Below are 16,184 nucleotides of genomic sequence, written 5' to 3'. Positions count from 1 at the left end.
TGCATTGCGTAATTGAAAGAATATTGAAGATGTGATAGACTTTTGTCCCATGCCATCACGTGTCGAGAGTTGTATCCTCAAAGGAAATGAACCATGATATGGTTTGCTACTAGTTTGACCATTGGTTTATTGATAAAAAGTTATGCTCTTCTTCAATTTGGTGTCCATTATGGTCTAGAATGAACTTCAAAATTTTCTCAAGAAATACTTGTTATAATTAGATATAATTATTCTTCCATTATGTTGGAAGAATAATCGGGCTGCTCCTTCTCTAATGATTGTTTTGCATGATCACTATCATCTTTAAAAATTTATTGACTATCTCAAATAGATAGTTGTGTCTCCATCTTATTGTCAGTAGACTTTTCTCCCATGGCGACGATGGAATAAGCAACAAAGTATAACCCCAATTTTCGATTAGTTGGTTTTGAAAAGCTATAAAAGATGCATCCTCACATAAATTGAGCCACATTTTGCTGCATTTGGGGCCAGTAAACATGTTAGTCGTAGAATTATCATAGTTTTGTTTATGCCAAAGTGTACGATGACTTTTAATGGGTGTGCTTCTTATATCCAATTCATATGATCTATTTTCTTTGATATTCAAAGCTGAGCACCTTTGTAGAATAGTCCTCCTTAAGAGTATGAATTTTATATTAGTTCTTACCTTGATTTTCTCTGTGGTATTTTTAAATTCTGGTCTTCCTATACATGTTCGCATAATCCTCATGAACACTATGTATGACTTGCATATATATATATATATATATATATATATATATATATATATAAGCAAAGACTTATGATCAGGAGTCATAATAATATGTCAAGTAGCTTATTTTGCACTCCCTTTTTATACTTGAATTGTTGTAAATATAACATCCTTCATGTGTCATGCTTGCTGCAATTTAGATTATGTTTAAAGATATTGAAGTGGTTGATGGTCAGTGTAGATGATCATCTCTTTCCCTAGGAGATACGTATGCCAATATTTGATTATTTGATGTAGCATGAATAATTCTATGTCATAAGTGGGATAGTTCTTTTGAGATTCTTAGAATATCTTAGTATCTCACAAGTTAATTATCTTGCATCAAAACAGCCTATATCGTATTTGCCTCCAACTCAAACTGCCACTACAGATTCGACAAGACTAGCACGAGCGTTTTATTGATTTTTTTCTTTAGCAAGTGGAACGTAGCATCATGTTTTTTCATCCACTCGAAACTTTGACCTATTTTAGTAAAGGAATGTAAATGAGTCATAAGAATTTTAAAAAAAATCAGATAAACTTATGAAGTTATTGACATGTGCCTAGAAAACTTTGAACTTCTGTGAGCGCCTATGTAAACAACTATGATGAACCAATTATGAGAGTGGGTGATAATTGTTGTTGTTGTATCTTGTGACTATTTGAGGAACACAGCAAGGACTCGATCCTTTGGTGTCTGAGTCTCACATTGACACACCCTTTTACGATGACTCAATCAATAATGATATATTAAACTAATGGATTAATAAACTTGATACTTATTTTAATCTATATGACTACAATAATATGAATAGGATGATGCTTGAGTGACTCAATTTGATTGGACATGCTCTTACATGATAGAAAACTCATCTTCGAACTAATAACGATGAAGATATATTATGGACATGATTCAAGAGACTTATACGAGAAGAATTATATCATATGGGATATCTCAAAGAAAGATGAAGAAAGTAGCACTACATATGTCAAGGAAGGAACCAATCTATGTAAAAATGTACCTTTGAGTTCTAATAACAAGCGATGACACTTATAATTTTCCTCGATGATTATGAAATATACTACTAGCCTCCATGCCTAGATAAACACAGAACAGTGCATCTTTAAAACTAATGACATCACAACAACAAGTTTGATGATCTAGAAAAGAATTGAACCCATACCGAGAAGAATATAGAGAAGGCAAAAGGAAAGCATCCGAAAGCCGAGAAGAACCTCGGGAGTAATAAAACTACATCTTCTTCTAAAAGAAATGATTTGTTTTGCAATCATTCTAAAATTATAAGTCATACATGAAAAGAAAAAAAATGTTGAAAGATTCACCCTAAACTCTTCCTAAAGAAGTGGAAGAATAATCAGAATTGACTTACAATGATCGTTACTATAAGAGATGATCAAATTGAATTAGTATTGGTTTTACACCTGGATAGTAGTCTATGGTTAGATTGAAGGTTATAGAATTAAATCTGACCCTTAGTCTATAAATTTTAAAAAGTTATTCACTCTCGAGATGCAAGTGAAACAATAAGTCATCAATACAATAGTCAACATCAAAAGCCAAAAAAAATTTCTCGACAAATTTAGTACTGAGAATTAGATTCAAGATCAATTCTTGTCGAGAGTTATATCCCCCGGAATAGATGCACAAAGTAATCTCGAGGATATATATATATATATATATATATTATCAAGATGATGAAAATTACAATTAAGTGTCTTTACGATTGTGCTGGCAGCATGAGTCAGACATATCTTGAGGTGCCAATCTCGACTGTCATTCACACGTAAGATTGATGTCATGCCTTGGACAATAATCTAATATACCACCTTAATCTTCATTTCGTTGGTATTGTTACACCTCAGGCTTCCATTTCCTAATCTCTCTTCTTTAGATTTCTATTTCATATAAAATAATTTTATTAGTTTCCTTAATCTGTCTGCTCCACCTATTTTCACCAATTTTCTAGGAGGAAGTAAATGCTATGTCCAACTAAACCTTCTCAATTACTGAGTCAGATCAAAGGACCAGTTCTGGTTTGTTCTTTAACATTGCCCATCACCATGCTGCCTCAAGCAGAACCTGCTGCTATGAGACATTAGCAACACATTAACTGGAAGAATGTACTCGGAAGTTTCAGTGCGGGTGATCATAATTTCTCTAAGCTATCAGTAGCAAACATATGCTGCCACAAGCAACTCCCTGTTGTTGTTTTCTGCTCGATGCTCAGTGCTTTTAGTGGTGGCCTACTTAAAAAGGCACTTCAGCAATCACTTGCCACTGTGAATCTTTTCTTGGCACTTTGTGCACTCCAGTAGATGTGAGCACAACACCCAAGTCATGGCATTTGATACTCTTTTGAGCTGCCCCAAGTGAGAAGCACACATACAGCAGCTGTCCTAATTAATTGATGATTTGCAAGAGTCTCTCAAGATTATTGCCTGGTTATGGGATGATTGCCATGTTAATTAATACTCATCATAACCATAGCCTTCTCAAGTAAAGGTGATTAATATATATATATGTAATCTTAGTTACTTAGGTTTCTTGTTCCTCAGCATAACGATTAGCTTGTGATTCCCTTAAATCTTGCTTCACATGTAGACAAAGTTAGACTGACTAGTCCTCGGATCCTAGATTCATATTGTGTGCATCTGAATGAGAGATTAGCCTAAAGATGAAGAGATAAGCGAAAAAGAACGCTGAGAAACAAGATGGTGCTTAATGATTCAACTCTATAAAGAAGATGAAGTAGATTTCTGAGCTTTTGGGGGACATGATTGTTGTCTTAGGAGGCTAGCCAGGGTTGCAAGGTTTCAGCTGGAGAAACTTTAGCAGTTCTCTTGCTTTCCTCTTTTTGTTGGATTGTTGGCAGATGGAGACAAATCAAGATGGTATGAACATGAAAAACAATGGATTAATCTCTTGACTCAGCACGTTATAAGCAAATCAGGGATGCAGTGTTCCTTGGAAGAACATGAAAACCTTGATGCAACCGACACCAGTCTGCAGACTCGGGGATGAATCAAGTGCATGGTGACAGTGGGACACGTTTGGTTTGTGATCTAGCATGCAATCTAAAGCCTGCTCTTGTTCCACCTTTACTCGCCATGAGGAAAGCATTCTACTGCAAGTGTGCTGGCTGTGGAACAGGCAGGAATCATAAGGTTTGCCCCCCCGGTGTCCTCAAGCTGTTTGTCCTGGTGCCCGAGGAGTCCCTGTCAATGCTTCCTTCCTCCCCAATCCATCCAACACCTAGCCATCATCATGCTTGGACTCACACATGCAGTAGCCATTCCCAATCCTATCACTAGATAGCCAGTACTAAAAGGACTCCATCGGACTCGCAGTGAGCATGTTCCAGCGATCGAGGGCTGCACCAGTGAACTGATCCATCTTTTCACAGCAGTCACCGGTGTGCAACGGGATGGATGGCAGATGACATTAAACGTCATGTTGGTGTCTGCATGTTCGTGACACTCTTCCCTTTTTTCGTGTATAAAAAGGGCGAGAGGTGGCGAAGGTGTTCATGCGAAGCCTGTGATCCCCATTACAGACGCTGAAGCTGTGCTCCACCATGAGAGAAACACTGAGGTACCTGTTGGGTGTTGCTGGCCCAAGTGGGTTTGGATCCAGCTGCACTGGTGAGCAAGTCACACAGGATACCTACTGCTCCAACCCTTCTAATCTTACTGCAATCATCACTGGTTAGTCTCTCTCTCTCTCTCTTTCTCTCTCTCTAATGTTCCTAATTCAGTAACATGGAGTAGTGCCAACGCATATTTTTCTTGATCGAATCTTCACTAAGGATACTAAAGTATGGTAGGTTTAAGGATAGAAGGGAATAATTAATCATTGCATGGCTGGTGGTAGGTTTCATGGGACAAGCTTGCATTGTCCTAAAAGCGTCATACAGTTTGATCAAGTATTCGACCAAATGCCTTGGTTCGTATGCAGTAATTAGCATCAAGAATTGGTAATCATCTGCATGAACATTACTTTGGTTTCCGTGATCGAAGGAGCGACATCGGGCATCGGCGCGGAAACGGCGAGAGTGTTGGCCAAACGAGGGCTGAGACTGGTGATCCCGGCGAGGGATCTGAAGAGAGCTGCTGAAGTCAAAGACTGGATTCAAGGAGAGAGTCCAGAGGCAGAGATCATTCTGATGGAGATGGATCTGAGCTCGTTTGCTTCCATCAATAGATTCTGCTCCATGTTCTTGTCTCTTGGATTACCACTGAACATTCTCGTGTGAGTCAGAAGTAGACAGTGCTGCATGCTCACGATTCTTTGAGCATTCAGATTCAAAAGCTGACACTGATCTTTGCAGAAACAATGCCGGGAAATACTGCAAGAAGTTGCAGCTCACAGAAGACAAATTTGAGATGACCTTCGCCACCAACTACTTGGGCAAGTCCTCTTTCTCCTCATCCATGCATGCATGCTTGAATTGCTCTGCTATTACGTTGATAACGCAGGAAGGACATGCATGCATGTCGTGTAGATCTGCTTGAGAAGAAGAAAGTGGGACTATTTCTTGATCTGTCACTCATCATCTCGAGTCGAGTCCTGCTGCCTTCAGAAGAGAGAAACCATCATTCTTGTTTCTTTGATCCACTGTAGGTCACTATTTACTTACAGAGAACTTGTTGGAGAAGATGATTGAGACATCAGCAAGAACAGGAATCGAAGGACGGATTGTTAACGTGTCATCAGTGATACATACATGGGTGAAACGAGGAAGATTCAAGCTCTCCCACATGCTCAATCCCAAGGAGTATGTTTCCTTTGCTTATGGTTTCCTCATCAACATGAGAAAGAATACTTCTCAGACTTCATGTACCTTGGAAATGATTACTCTGTTTCAGCTTCAATGGCACGCAAGCTTATGCGCAGTCCAAGCTGGCCAACATAATGCATGCCAAGGAGCTGGCAAGAAGACTGCGAGTGTGCACAACAAAACATGTAGTGTCATTTGGAACTTGCACGAGATCCAAGCTTAATTGCAAATACATCTTCTTGCAGGGAAGAAATGCAATGGTGACTATCAATGCAGTGCATCCAGGAGTAGTGAAGACTGGAATCATCAGGGATCATAAGGGCTTGATCACAGGTATATATGAACGTTCTGTCACCATAACATGAATTGAATCGAATGAAAATTATTGATTATATATATCATACAGATTCGGTGTTCTTCCTGGCATCAAGGCTACTGAAATCGACATCACAGGTCTCGATGATTGATTCCTCCTGTTTCGAATGCGACACGAGTATTCGCATGCCTCATACTGTTATTCCTGGTTGCAGGGAGCATCCACCACTTGCTATGTGGCTTTGAGCCCACAGCTGATCGGCGTCTCCGGGAAGTACTTCGTGGACTGCAACGAGACTTCTTGCTCGAGTCTGGCGGGCAATGAGTTCGAAGCTCGAACTCTGTGGCAGAAGACGCATGCGTTAGTTCGTGATCATGTCAGGCAAACGAGAAGAGCCAAAACTTAATGTGTTATATCCGGAGATCAGCAGTGACTTCTGTCATGCTGTGTTCATCTTTGTACGAGTAAATAAACTCATGTCAACTTGGCGAATATATGTAGAATCCATGAACGTTTTCATAGAACGTAGAAACATTGACAATTCAAACCCCATAATGGTCTGAACTTAATTAACAGAGGGAATCTGTACAAGGACTGACCACCATAAACATGGACATCACAGCAAACCACAGCCTTGGATTTTACAGGGGAAGAATGGAGTACAACAGTTGGGAGCAGAGGTGGGTTGAGATGTCACTTTAGCAAGTGGTAATCTTCCTCTGGATCATCGTCTTCCGAGGTGGATGAGCCACAGAACATGCCTCCCCACTGTGGGAAGTATATCAAGCTTACTGGCAGAGTGCACACGAGGACCATGACTCCCATGAGGGAGATGCCGGTCTCTTTGGAGTACTTGGTGCCTGAGAAGAACAGCAGCTGGATTACCACTCCGCCTAATGCTCCACCGCTTCCTGTCAGCCCCGAGATCACTCCCAGCGACCTTTGATCAATTTGGATTGTCCCATTAGAATCAAGGATTTCAACCGAGTAAAAGCTTGGAACGAGAAGACGGGAGTGAAACAGGGGAAGAGAGCATACCTCTTGGAGACGAAGGGCACCACCCCGTAGGTGAGCCCCGAGGCAGCCTGCGCGAAGAAAGCGAAGCAGCACATGACGGTCATGGACGCCCCCAGCGAGCTCATCCTCCCCAGCAGCACGCAGAGCACCCCTCCCACGGTCTGCACCACCCACAGACTCCACAGCCTCCCACGCATGCCGAACCTCCTTCCCATGGCGTCCGAGATCATCCCGCCCGCCGGCCGCGACACCACGTTGGCCATTCCGAAACAGGCCGCCACCAGTCCCGCCGCCTCCACCCCTAGCCCGAACCGCCCATAGAAGTACTCCGCCACCACGTTCTCCATAGCCAGCTCGACCCCGTAGCAGTAGCCATAGGTCAGGCACAGTATCCAGCCCCTGTAGTTGCCCAGGCCGTCGGCGATGACTACCCAGAAGCCTTCTTTCGACGTTGGCTTCCTCAACGATCTCTTCTCCTGTGATCTGGAAAATGACACGAAGTTGCCGTCCGGCAAGTCTTGTCCGAAGGCGAGCACCGCGAGAGCGCCTACGACCTGCAGCGTCGCCGGGATCAAGAAGGCAGCGCGCCAAGAGAAGGAGGGGCTGCCGCTGAGTCGGAGGATGAAAGAGTAAGCAAGCGGCATGAGGAACTGGGCGGCGCCGCTGCCCGCGTTGGCCCAGCCGGCGGACACTCCGTTGGCCCGACCGACGACGCCGGGGGCGAACATGGAGCTCATCCAGTACTGGTTGGCGACGAAGTTGGCGAGCGAGAGGCCGGCGACGAAGCGGAGGACGATGAAGCCAGTAGGGGAGGACACGGCGGAGGCGGCGTAGACGGCGGGGGCGGTGAGCAGGGCGAGGGCCGCGGACGCGACACGGGGGCCGAGGAGGTCGCAGGCGGGGCCCATGGCGAGGCGGGCGACGATGATGCCGGAGACGGAGGCGACCCCGGCGTGGGCGACGTCCACGGGGGAAAGGTGGAGGTGGCGGCGGAGCACGGGGAGGAGGGGCGGGGTGGCGAAGGTGGAGAAGTAGCAGGTGAAGAGGGAGAGCCAGGCGAGGTGGAAGGCCCGCATGTGAGGGCCGGCGGCCGAGAGGAGGCGCAGCTCGGTGGCCTTGTGCTCCTCGTCCACCGGCAGAGCAAACTTGGAGACCTCCTCCTTCTCCTGCATGCTGCTGGCCTTCGGCAATCAACAGCTACGTCGTCGGTCACTTGCTACTACAACAGCTCCGATATCTGATGGTGGTGCAGGAATGCACACATATAGCGTATCCGAAGAAGCTCCAGGCAGACCGCAAATGATTCCCAAGGCACAGCTACGTCATTCTTAGGAATAATCAAGAGAAGTAGGGCCACGCAAGAAGAAGCAGGAGCCACAAACCACGCTGTGGGGCATGCGAAGTTTGTGGTTGTGGTGCTGGTGCTGGTGGTGGCGATGGCGGTGGGGAAGGGTGTGAGATTTGATGCGCAGCGTCGCAGCCCCTAACTTGGCTCCTGCTCTTCTAAGATTCCTAATGGCCGCTGTGGTGAACTGGGTGAAACGGAAAAGGAAAGGCACAGACCCCTGTCGCCAGTGATCCAACCTCGACATATCAACAACGCTAAGAAACCCACCGTTGATGTCATCACGCTCAAGCAAGGACTGGTAAACGTGACGGTTGTTGCCGAGGAAGGACGAAGACAACAGGTGAGGCCGGCAACACGCACCAGCGTTCGACACCTCATGCTGGAGACGCGGTCGAGGTGGCGGCCATGCCTTTCGTCGGGCGTTGGAGGGTCCCATCGGTTTCAATTGGAGAGGAGAGCGGTATCCTTTCGCGTGGGAGAAGAGACACCGACGCCGGTGGGCGAACCGCCGCGTTACATGGGTAACACGTCCATGTTATCATGGTAAAAATTGCATGGGGAGTTCTATGTACCCATACGTCCACAGCTGTAATGAAGAGCCAATCGAAGTGTGCACGTTAGAAGATACTAGAATTTGCCCACATACAAACAAAACAATAGGTCACACTGATGTTACCATGTTTGCATTCAAAAAAGTAAAATTATAGGATGAATTAACCTCATAAAAAATCTTTTTTTTTATATTTTTCGCCTTAATATATTTTTTTAATAAAAAATGTATTGTTGAAAAAATTGGTAATATAATTAATTATATATGAGGGAAACAGGAGCCATCAAATACAATTATGGGTACATTTAAAGAAATTAAGTTTTCGAGCTTTTTTTTTAATTCTTAAATAAATACTTTTTATTTTTTAAAAGATGAAAGTGTCCTGTCTCCACCCTATCGATTCCATTATGCAGTATGTGTAGTATGTATGCTCTTTGTTATCGTCCATCTTTGTTTTATCATCCTTCGACTTGTTCATCGATTATCGCTAAGGTCTTGTCTTTGCCTTGTTGATTCCATCATCATCGACCTCAATGAAACTTCCTTATCCTCCTTCTTATATATCCTACCATGTTATCAAAATATTATCATACAATCTCTCAAGTTACTATGCTCTCTTGATTGTGTCAAGACAAAAGCAGGGGGGTGCTTAATGGCGTAGAGGTAAGAGTAATATAATTTTTTAGATAAAAAATTAACGTTCGATAAACAAAAGAGATTCTCATTTGGGAAAAATAAAAATAAGTGTTTTTTTAAATTTTATCGTATAATTATTATATAATTATTGAGGTAGAAAAAGTGGACCATAATTTTCCAAGCTGTAAAATAGAAAATAATTTCATTCTCAGAAAATAAATTAAAATCTCCACGTTTGATGTCCTCAATGACTAAGTCCATAAGAGTTGACACGCATTTTAACTCGAAGAGGTCTCGAGTCGAACACATTGGCTACAGACTTCCGTTTTGGATAAGACCGGTGGCTGCGCTGATTCAAACTATGAGGCAATAAAGGGAGGGAATGAACCGGAGCCAGCGGAAGCTGAGGCTAAACCCGTTGCTCCCACTCCTTCAAACCCGTCTCTGCCACCACCTCCATCTCCTCTCCCATCTCCGCACCCTCAAGCGGAGACTCGCCGTCGGCGGCTCCCTCAGGTCCCCCAAGTCCTTCAAATCCTATGCCGAGACCTGCGCCTCCCTCCTCCGCCTATGCTCCGCCGACGGCCACCTCTCCGCCCTCGGCCTCGCCCTCCACGGCCACGCCCTCCGCGCTGGCGTCTCCTCCGACCGATCCGTCTCTTCCAAGCTCCTCGCCATGTACGCCCTCGCCGGCCACCCAGCAGACCGCGACCTCTTCCTCGCCGAGCGCTGCCGGCCCCCAGACCTCTTCTCCCGCAACCTCATGGTCGCCTACAGCGCTCGCTCAGGTGACCTGGCTACCGCTCGCCTCTTGTTCGACGGAATGCCCGATAGGAACGCCGTCACCTGGACTCTCATGGTCGACGGCCACATGAAGCGCGGCAGCGTCGGTGAGGCGGCCGGCTACTTCGAGAGGTGCCCTTACAAGACCGTCATCTGCTTCACTGCGTACATAAGCGGGTTCGTCCTGAATGGGCTGCACCTCGACGCCCTGGTGCACTTCCGCCGTATGCTTGCGTCCGGTCTCATGCCGAACGAGGTGACGTTTACCTGCGTCCTCAAGGCTTGCGTGGGAGCGGGCGAGTTCGAGCTGGGGAAGAGCGTCGTGGGGCTAATCGTCAAGACCAACTTCGATGGGCATGTGTCGGTGCAGAACTCGTTGATCACTCTGTATCTGAGGATGGGTGATGTGGATGTGGCGAGGACTGTGTTCGACCAGATGGAGGAACGGGACGTCGTCTCGTGGACGGCCATTCTTGATGTCTACGCGCAGATGGGGGACTTGAAGGAAGCGCGACGAATCTTTGAAGAGATGCCAGAGAGAAACGAGGTCTCTTGGAGCACGATGATCGCAAGGTATGGTCAGAGCGGGGAAGCATTGGAAGCCATAAATCTTTTTCGCTTCATGCTTCACGATGGTCAGAGGCCGAACGTCTCCTGTTTAGCCAGTGCCATCAGCGCTTCATCTGGCTGTGAGAATTTGCTCTTTGGGAGTGGCGTCCATTGCCACGCATTGAAGGTTGGGTTTGAAACCGATGTTTTTGTCGGTAGCTCTCTGATTGATATGTATTGCAAGTGCAAAGACGTGGCAGATGGACGCCGGGTTTTTGACTTGATCCCGGAGAAGAACATAGTATGCTGGAACTCGATGGTAGCAGGTTACAGCTGTAATGATCGGATAGAAGAAGCTGAAGAGCTTTTCGAAGCAATGACCAACAGGAATATTGCATCTTGGAATGCGATGATCTCAGGTTATGCAGAGAACGGACGATTCATGCGGGCGCTGGAAACATTTGATAACCTGCTGGTTTCAGAACTACCACCAAGCCAGATGACTTTTTCCAGTGTGCTTCTTGCTTGTGCAACCCTGTGTTCATTAGATAAAGGAAAGAACCTCCATGGTAGGATTGTGAAGATTGGCATTCAGCATGAGGTTTTCATTGGAACAGCACTTGTAGATATGTATGCAAAATGTGGAGACATCGAGAGTACCAAGAGAGTGTTTCATGGGATGCCTGAGAAGAACGAGGTCTCCTGGTCTGCAATGATCCAGGGGCTTGCGGACAATGGTTTCGCAGAGGAGTCCATAACCATGTTTGAAGAAATGAAAAGAGCAGCAATAGCTCCAACAGATCCTACATTTTTGTCTGTTCTATTTGCTTGCTCACATTGCGGTTTGGTTGATAAGGGTTTGCAGTATTTTGACTCAATGGAAGAGATCTACGGCATCTCACCTAACACGAGACACTATAGCTGCGTTATTGATTTACTTGCTCGAGCTGGTCATTTGAGAGAAGCCGAAGAAATAATCAGTACAATGCCCATTAAGCCAGAAGCTAATTCATGGGCCGCTCTGTTGAGTGCTTGTTCCACTTTTAGGGATGAAGAGATTGGGGAGAGGGTTGCCAAGAGGTTGTGGGAATTGGAGAAAGAGAATACAGCTGGTTATGTCTTGCTTTCAAACATATATGCTTCGTGCGGGAGATGGAAAGATGTAGCAAAGGTGAGAACTCAGATGAGACGATTAGGAAAGAAGAAGGTGGGAGGGTGCAGTTCAATTCAGATAAGAGATCAGTTCCATACATTCTTTAGTTGGGATGTAATGCATCCAAAATCATCAAAGGTATACGATGTTTTGGAGTTAGTGATGTCAGAAATGACATATTATAAATGACAACATACCTGATTCTACTAGTTTGATGTATCAATCGTGTGTCAGGAGGCCACAATAAGCAAAAGGCTGCCTGTTCTCATGAAAGGAATGATTGATGAGTTCAATGGAGTAATTATAAGCTGATTTACTAGAATCAATAACCTTCTGAATTTACAACATTAGTAGAGAATAATTGTCGGTGATTATTCTTGTAAGTGATGATATGCGATAAGGTTATTCCAATTCATGTTGATTAGTAACATGCTGTTAAGACAAACTTTCAAGTACATGGTGAAGTTTAAGGCTCTAGGGTTATTGATGCTGAAAATCTAGTGATAGTTTTCACTGATTACAGAATAGGACCTAAAATTTTAGTCAGCATGCCTTGTGTTCTTCACCACATCTCTAGAAAGGTTATAATGAGGTCAGAAATGCGATGAAAGAGGTGGGTATGATGATGCTGATTCTTTTGAATTCTAAAGAATGGATCTTTTGCACATGGAGGGCCTTAAAAGAAAATTTCAGAGGATGGTATTCAAAATCACTGGCATGATAGATTTCAGATCATAAGCCTTCTGAGCAAAGGACTGAATCTTTCGATTTTGGGAAGTCCAGAGAGGAAAATAAGGATAGCAACCAGTGCACCAAAGCCTCATTGGTGTTGTTAAGTTGTTGAGGCTCAAGTTTCTAGGGTTCAATCATAAACATTCTATTTCCTGGTTGGACTCTTAGAAAACAATTTTTTTGGAACAGATGGCAACTCCTCCTATGTGCTCAGCAAGTCACATGCTTGCCTCTAGTGGAACTAAGATTATTTCTCTATTTATGTCTTCTATTTTTTTTAGTGGATACATCATAGTTTTGGATTGTCCTGATCTTAATATGAATTGATGTCTTTACAAGCTGGTTGTTCAAAAAATAAGACCTAGATTTAGTACATCAATTTATTTTCAGATTTCAGTTTACCTCTGATGGAATGTGCAGAAGCATGAAACTCATGGTTGTTACCACATCACAAGTAACTTGATATCTAGTGAATCTTGTTCCACAAATCTGGATCCAAATAGTAGATGACAACTTATTTTTGGTGTCATTGGTGTCAGTTCTCTATGGCACAAAATTTGGTTTGGAGAATGATCATCCATGGATACTTGCCCAGGATTCTGAATCCAAACTTTGAAGGAATGGTTAAATGATCTGGTATACTGTACAACACCTGTACTGGCTTAACAGACACCATTTGACATCATACTTGTCTTCCCTGTAATAACACTATATCCTATGAATGGCACCTAGTGATGTAGGTGTTGGCTTTCTTGTCAAATGTCATATCACCCATTCAAGTGTTCTTTTCTCTTCTTTTATAAAATGGCACCTAGTGATGTAAGTGTTCTTTTCTCTTCTTTTATAAGATTGTTAGTTGTCAGTTTTCTGAAATTTCATGGTGATGAAATGTGTTGAAAGCAAATTATAATCTGTCTCAACTAGTATCTAGATTTAGGAATTTGATTAGCATGGGGGCCATATGATTAGGGTATTACCTCTCTATTTACAACAGTAAGATTATATGCATGTATTCTCTTCTAAAACCTATATTGATTGGAGTTTCGTGCATTGTACCAAACTTTTTGAGCTAGTAAGGACTGATTGAAACTAAACATGTACTGATCCCCATCTTTGTTAGTCCCAATGACAATCATTTAGGTGGGTTCACATGCTGTACTATTTGGCACTGCATTGCATTCATTTTGGCCTAGATGAGGATGCTAAAGTGTGTGAGTGATCATAGATCTATGGAATCTTTGTGTTCTTTTTGTCAGTAATTTTCTTTGCAGCTTTTCTGATGAACTTTAAAGCCTGTCTCTGCTGTTTGATCTTTACAATGACAAAAATGACTCCCCAGGAAACTGGTTTTATCACAACCAGGTAATGTCATAATATATAAATCCAAAAACTTAAAAGGTAGCATGAAAAATAACCAAGAAATTTGCAGATATGTTGTAGAAACCAGATACATTCAGGTTAACAAGAGAAAATGAGCATACAGGAATAGAATTATAAAAAATATGAAATAAAAAATTATTAAAAGAATTATAAATGGGTATTAAGAAATGACACACCATTGAGAAGTTGTCTGCAACACAATCCTGCATGCTTCTTGTGATAGCTGATTAGATTCTCTGGTTAATGTCTTATGCTAAACATGTACCTGCATTTGCATGTGATCAAGTGCTAGCAGATATAACTCACCCGATTGTAAATGTGTTTGGTGTAGCATCTCTTGCCAGCTATGTGGGACTTCACTTGTTTCAGCTGTTGTATTAACTTCTGGTTGAGGTTGCTTTGTCTTTCTGCCAACAACATAAACTTTGTGGAATTCTGTTTTGTGAAGAATCATGTATGACTGGCCACAATTCACTCATAGGCCAAGGCATGTCATTTTCTCTCAGCCCATGTAATAATTTGTGACTTGACTCCTATTTGCTGCATTTATATGCCTTTTTCCCTCTCTCTCTCTCTCTCTCTGTTCTTTCCAGAGGAGGTTTAGCAGATAACATCCAGAACAGCTTTTTGTGCTTCTGCTGCTTATATTTTACTGTAAATTATCCTACAATTAGAATTCTGGATGTAGTTGTTTGCAGTAGTTATGTATTACAAGAATATGCAATTTACTGATCATGTAAAGCTTTTTTTCAGTTGAGATGCATGAGGAGGAAACTAAGATTCACAAGTGATGCCAAAAGCCAAACGCATAGAGATGGGTGGCCAAAATAGCTTTTTCTTATTCTAGTGTTGGCTATAACTAAATGGAGCAGGGACAAATCCAAAAGGAGTGAGCAGTATTGGTTTCCAAATCTACTGACTGTATCCCTTGTCAATCCAGGATAAACTTACCTCTCTCACCATAAGTTGGAGGGGGTCAATCCCTTGCCGTTGCTTATCCTGTGTGGAGCTCATGGAAGCTGGAGACTGACAGTAAAGTATGCGACTCTCTTGACAGTAAAGTATGTGACTCTCTCTCTCTCTCTCTCTCTCTCTCTCCTTCCCACAAACCCTCAAATGAAGAAGTAGGTGACCTACTCATGGATGCATGTGGCTCACATCAACCCTATCTCAAGGACACCTAGCTGTCACTGCGTACTAAGTCCATATATATATATATATATATATATAAAAGAGACCTTGTAATTTAAGTCTCAAATAACTTGCATGAGTTGGGACATAAATTATTTATAGACTATCTAATTGGACAAGTCCTACAAATGTAGACTTGACTTGGAATATGTGGAACCCATCTGTGAGAGAATGAATTGGTGCTATCAACCTCATCCTTTTATCTGCAAACAGTACAGTTCTTTATCACATGCATATCACTGACAAAAACATACATGGCATATGTGTTTCATGTCATTTTTCTATTTAAGAAGAATATCACTATATATATATATATATATTTGTATGTGTGGTGATATTCTTCTCCGTTTAGATAGAAAAATGACATAATACACATATATCATATATGTTTTGTCAGTGACATACATGTAATAAAGAACTGACATACATGTAATAAAGAACTGTACTGTTTACAGACGCAAGGATGAGGTTGATAGCACCAATTCCTTTTATATATATATATATATATATATATATATATATATATATATTCGAGGTTTGCAATCCAGAATCTTTTAAGATGTGGATCATGATATATTCTTTTTTTCTTCGTCTTCCTATCCAATAAATGGAATGGATGTGTCTGAATTAATTTCTTTATTGTTTTAGATTCATATAATATTCACATCTTTATCCATTGTAACATACACAAATGTGTATGTTAATATATATGTATATAATCATATTTGAATTACATTAACATAATATTTCCTTCTGTTTGTTGAAGTGGTTCTCAATCTTTTTGTTCAATTATGATAATTATTTTTTCGTGAAAAATTGGAATAGTTTCCAACCCATTATTTTTTTCACCTTATTCATGCATGAAACTTTTTTGCATATCTGTATTTTTGCTAATCTCATAAAATTGCGAATTTTTCGTGCCAAAAAATTGCAGTAGTAGTAAAAGAGTTTGATTACACTTCTGTAGGTGTGTATTGTA

General features: G+C 42.4%; 3 protein-coding genes across 4 annotated transcripts; 2 read left to right on the top strand and 1 right to left on the bottom strand.

Moving 5' to 3' along the window:
* The first annotated feature begins 4,325 nt into the window (after nt 1-4,325).
* LOC103997934 (short-chain dehydrogenase TIC 32 B, chloroplastic) lies at nt 4,326-6,272 on the top strand. The gene is made up of 8 exons (XM_065192822.1): nt 4,326-4,477; nt 4,790-5,021; nt 5,101-5,180; nt 5,394-5,547; nt 5,639-5,717; nt 5,796-5,883; nt 5,957-6,003; nt 6,081-6,272. The coding sequence occupies exons 1-8, from the start codon at nt 4,348-4,350 to the stop codon at nt 6,270-6,272; spliced, it is 1,002 nt and encodes a 333-aa protein (XP_065048894.1). The 5' UTR covers nt 4,326-4,347.
* Nucleotides 6,273-6,362: 90 nt separating this feature from the next.
* LOC103997578 (high affinity nitrate transporter 2.5) lies at nt 6,363-8,574 on the bottom strand. Its single transcript, XM_009418848.3, has 2 exons — nt 6,905-8,574; nt 6,363-6,806 (listed from the first exon to the last, which is right to left on the bottom strand). The coding sequence occupies exons 1-2, from the start codon at nt 8,053-8,055 to the stop codon at nt 6,560-6,562; spliced, it is 1,398 nt and encodes a 465-aa protein (XP_009417123.2). The 5' UTR covers nt 8,056-8,574; the 3' UTR covers nt 6,363-6,559.
* Nucleotides 8,575-9,677: 1,103 nt separating this feature from the next.
* LOC135585918 (pentatricopeptide repeat-containing protein At2g13600-like) lies at nt 9,678-15,410 on the top strand. Of its 2 annotated transcripts, XM_065184556.1 has the most exons (2): nt 9,678-12,040; nt 14,768-15,410. In XM_065184556.1, exons 1-2 carry the CDS (start codon nt 9,800-9,802, stop codon nt 14,843-14,845), a joined length of 2,319 nt encoding a protein of 772 aa, XP_065040628.1. In that variant the 5' UTR covers nt 9,678-9,799; the 3' UTR covers nt 14,846-15,410. The 2 variants fall into 2 exon arrangements, with proteins under 2 accessions (XP_065040628.1, XP_065040637.1); XM_065184565.1 differs by lacking the exon at nt 14,768-15,410 and having other exon boundaries at nt 9,679-12,224.
* Nucleotides 15,411-16,184: the final 774 nt, after the last annotated feature.

Source organism: Musa acuminata, chromosome BXJ1-1, assembly GCF_036884655.1.
Source record: "Musa acuminata AAA Group cultivar baxijiao chromosome BXJ1-1, Cavendish_Baxijiao_AAA, whole genome shotgun sequence".
In the NCBI taxonomy this organism is placed as follows: domain Eukaryota; kingdom Viridiplantae; phylum Streptophyta; class Magnoliopsida; order Zingiberales; family Musaceae; genus Musa; species Musa acuminata.
Note: the sequence above shows the minus strand (reverse complement) of the source record. Positions and strands in the feature narration are given on the sequence as shown.

Bases quoted from the DNA above. Each gene is read 5' to 3' on its own strand.
- LOC135585918 (XM_065184556.1), top strand. From the start codon at position 9,800: ATGAACCGGAGCCAGCGGAAGCTGAGGCTAAACCCGTTGCTCCCACTC. The intron at 12,041-14,767 runs GTATACGATGTT...GCTTTTTTTCAG, and splicing joins TGCATCCAAAATCATCAAAG to TTGAGATGCATGAGGAGGAA.
- LOC103997578 (XM_009418848.3), bottom strand. From the start codon at position 8,055: ATGCAGGAGAAGGAGGAGGTCTCCAAGTTTGCTCTGCCGGTGGACGAG. The intron at 6,807-6,904 runs GTATGCTCTCTT...AATTGATCAAAG, and splicing joins GTGCCCTTCGTCTCCAAGAG to GTCGCTGGGAGTGATCTCGG.
- LOC103997934 (XM_065192822.1), top strand. From the start codon at position 4,348: ATGAGAGAAACACTGAGGTACCTGTTGGGTGTTGCTGGCCCAAGTGGG. The intron at 5,718-5,795 runs GTGTGCACAACA...ATCTTCTTGCAG, and splicing joins AGCTGGCAAGAAGACTGCGA to GGAAGAAATGCAATGGTGAC. The intron at 5,884-5,956 runs GTATATATGAAC...TATATCATACAG, and splicing joins TCATAAGGGCTTGATCACAG to ATTCGGTGTTCTTCCTGGCA.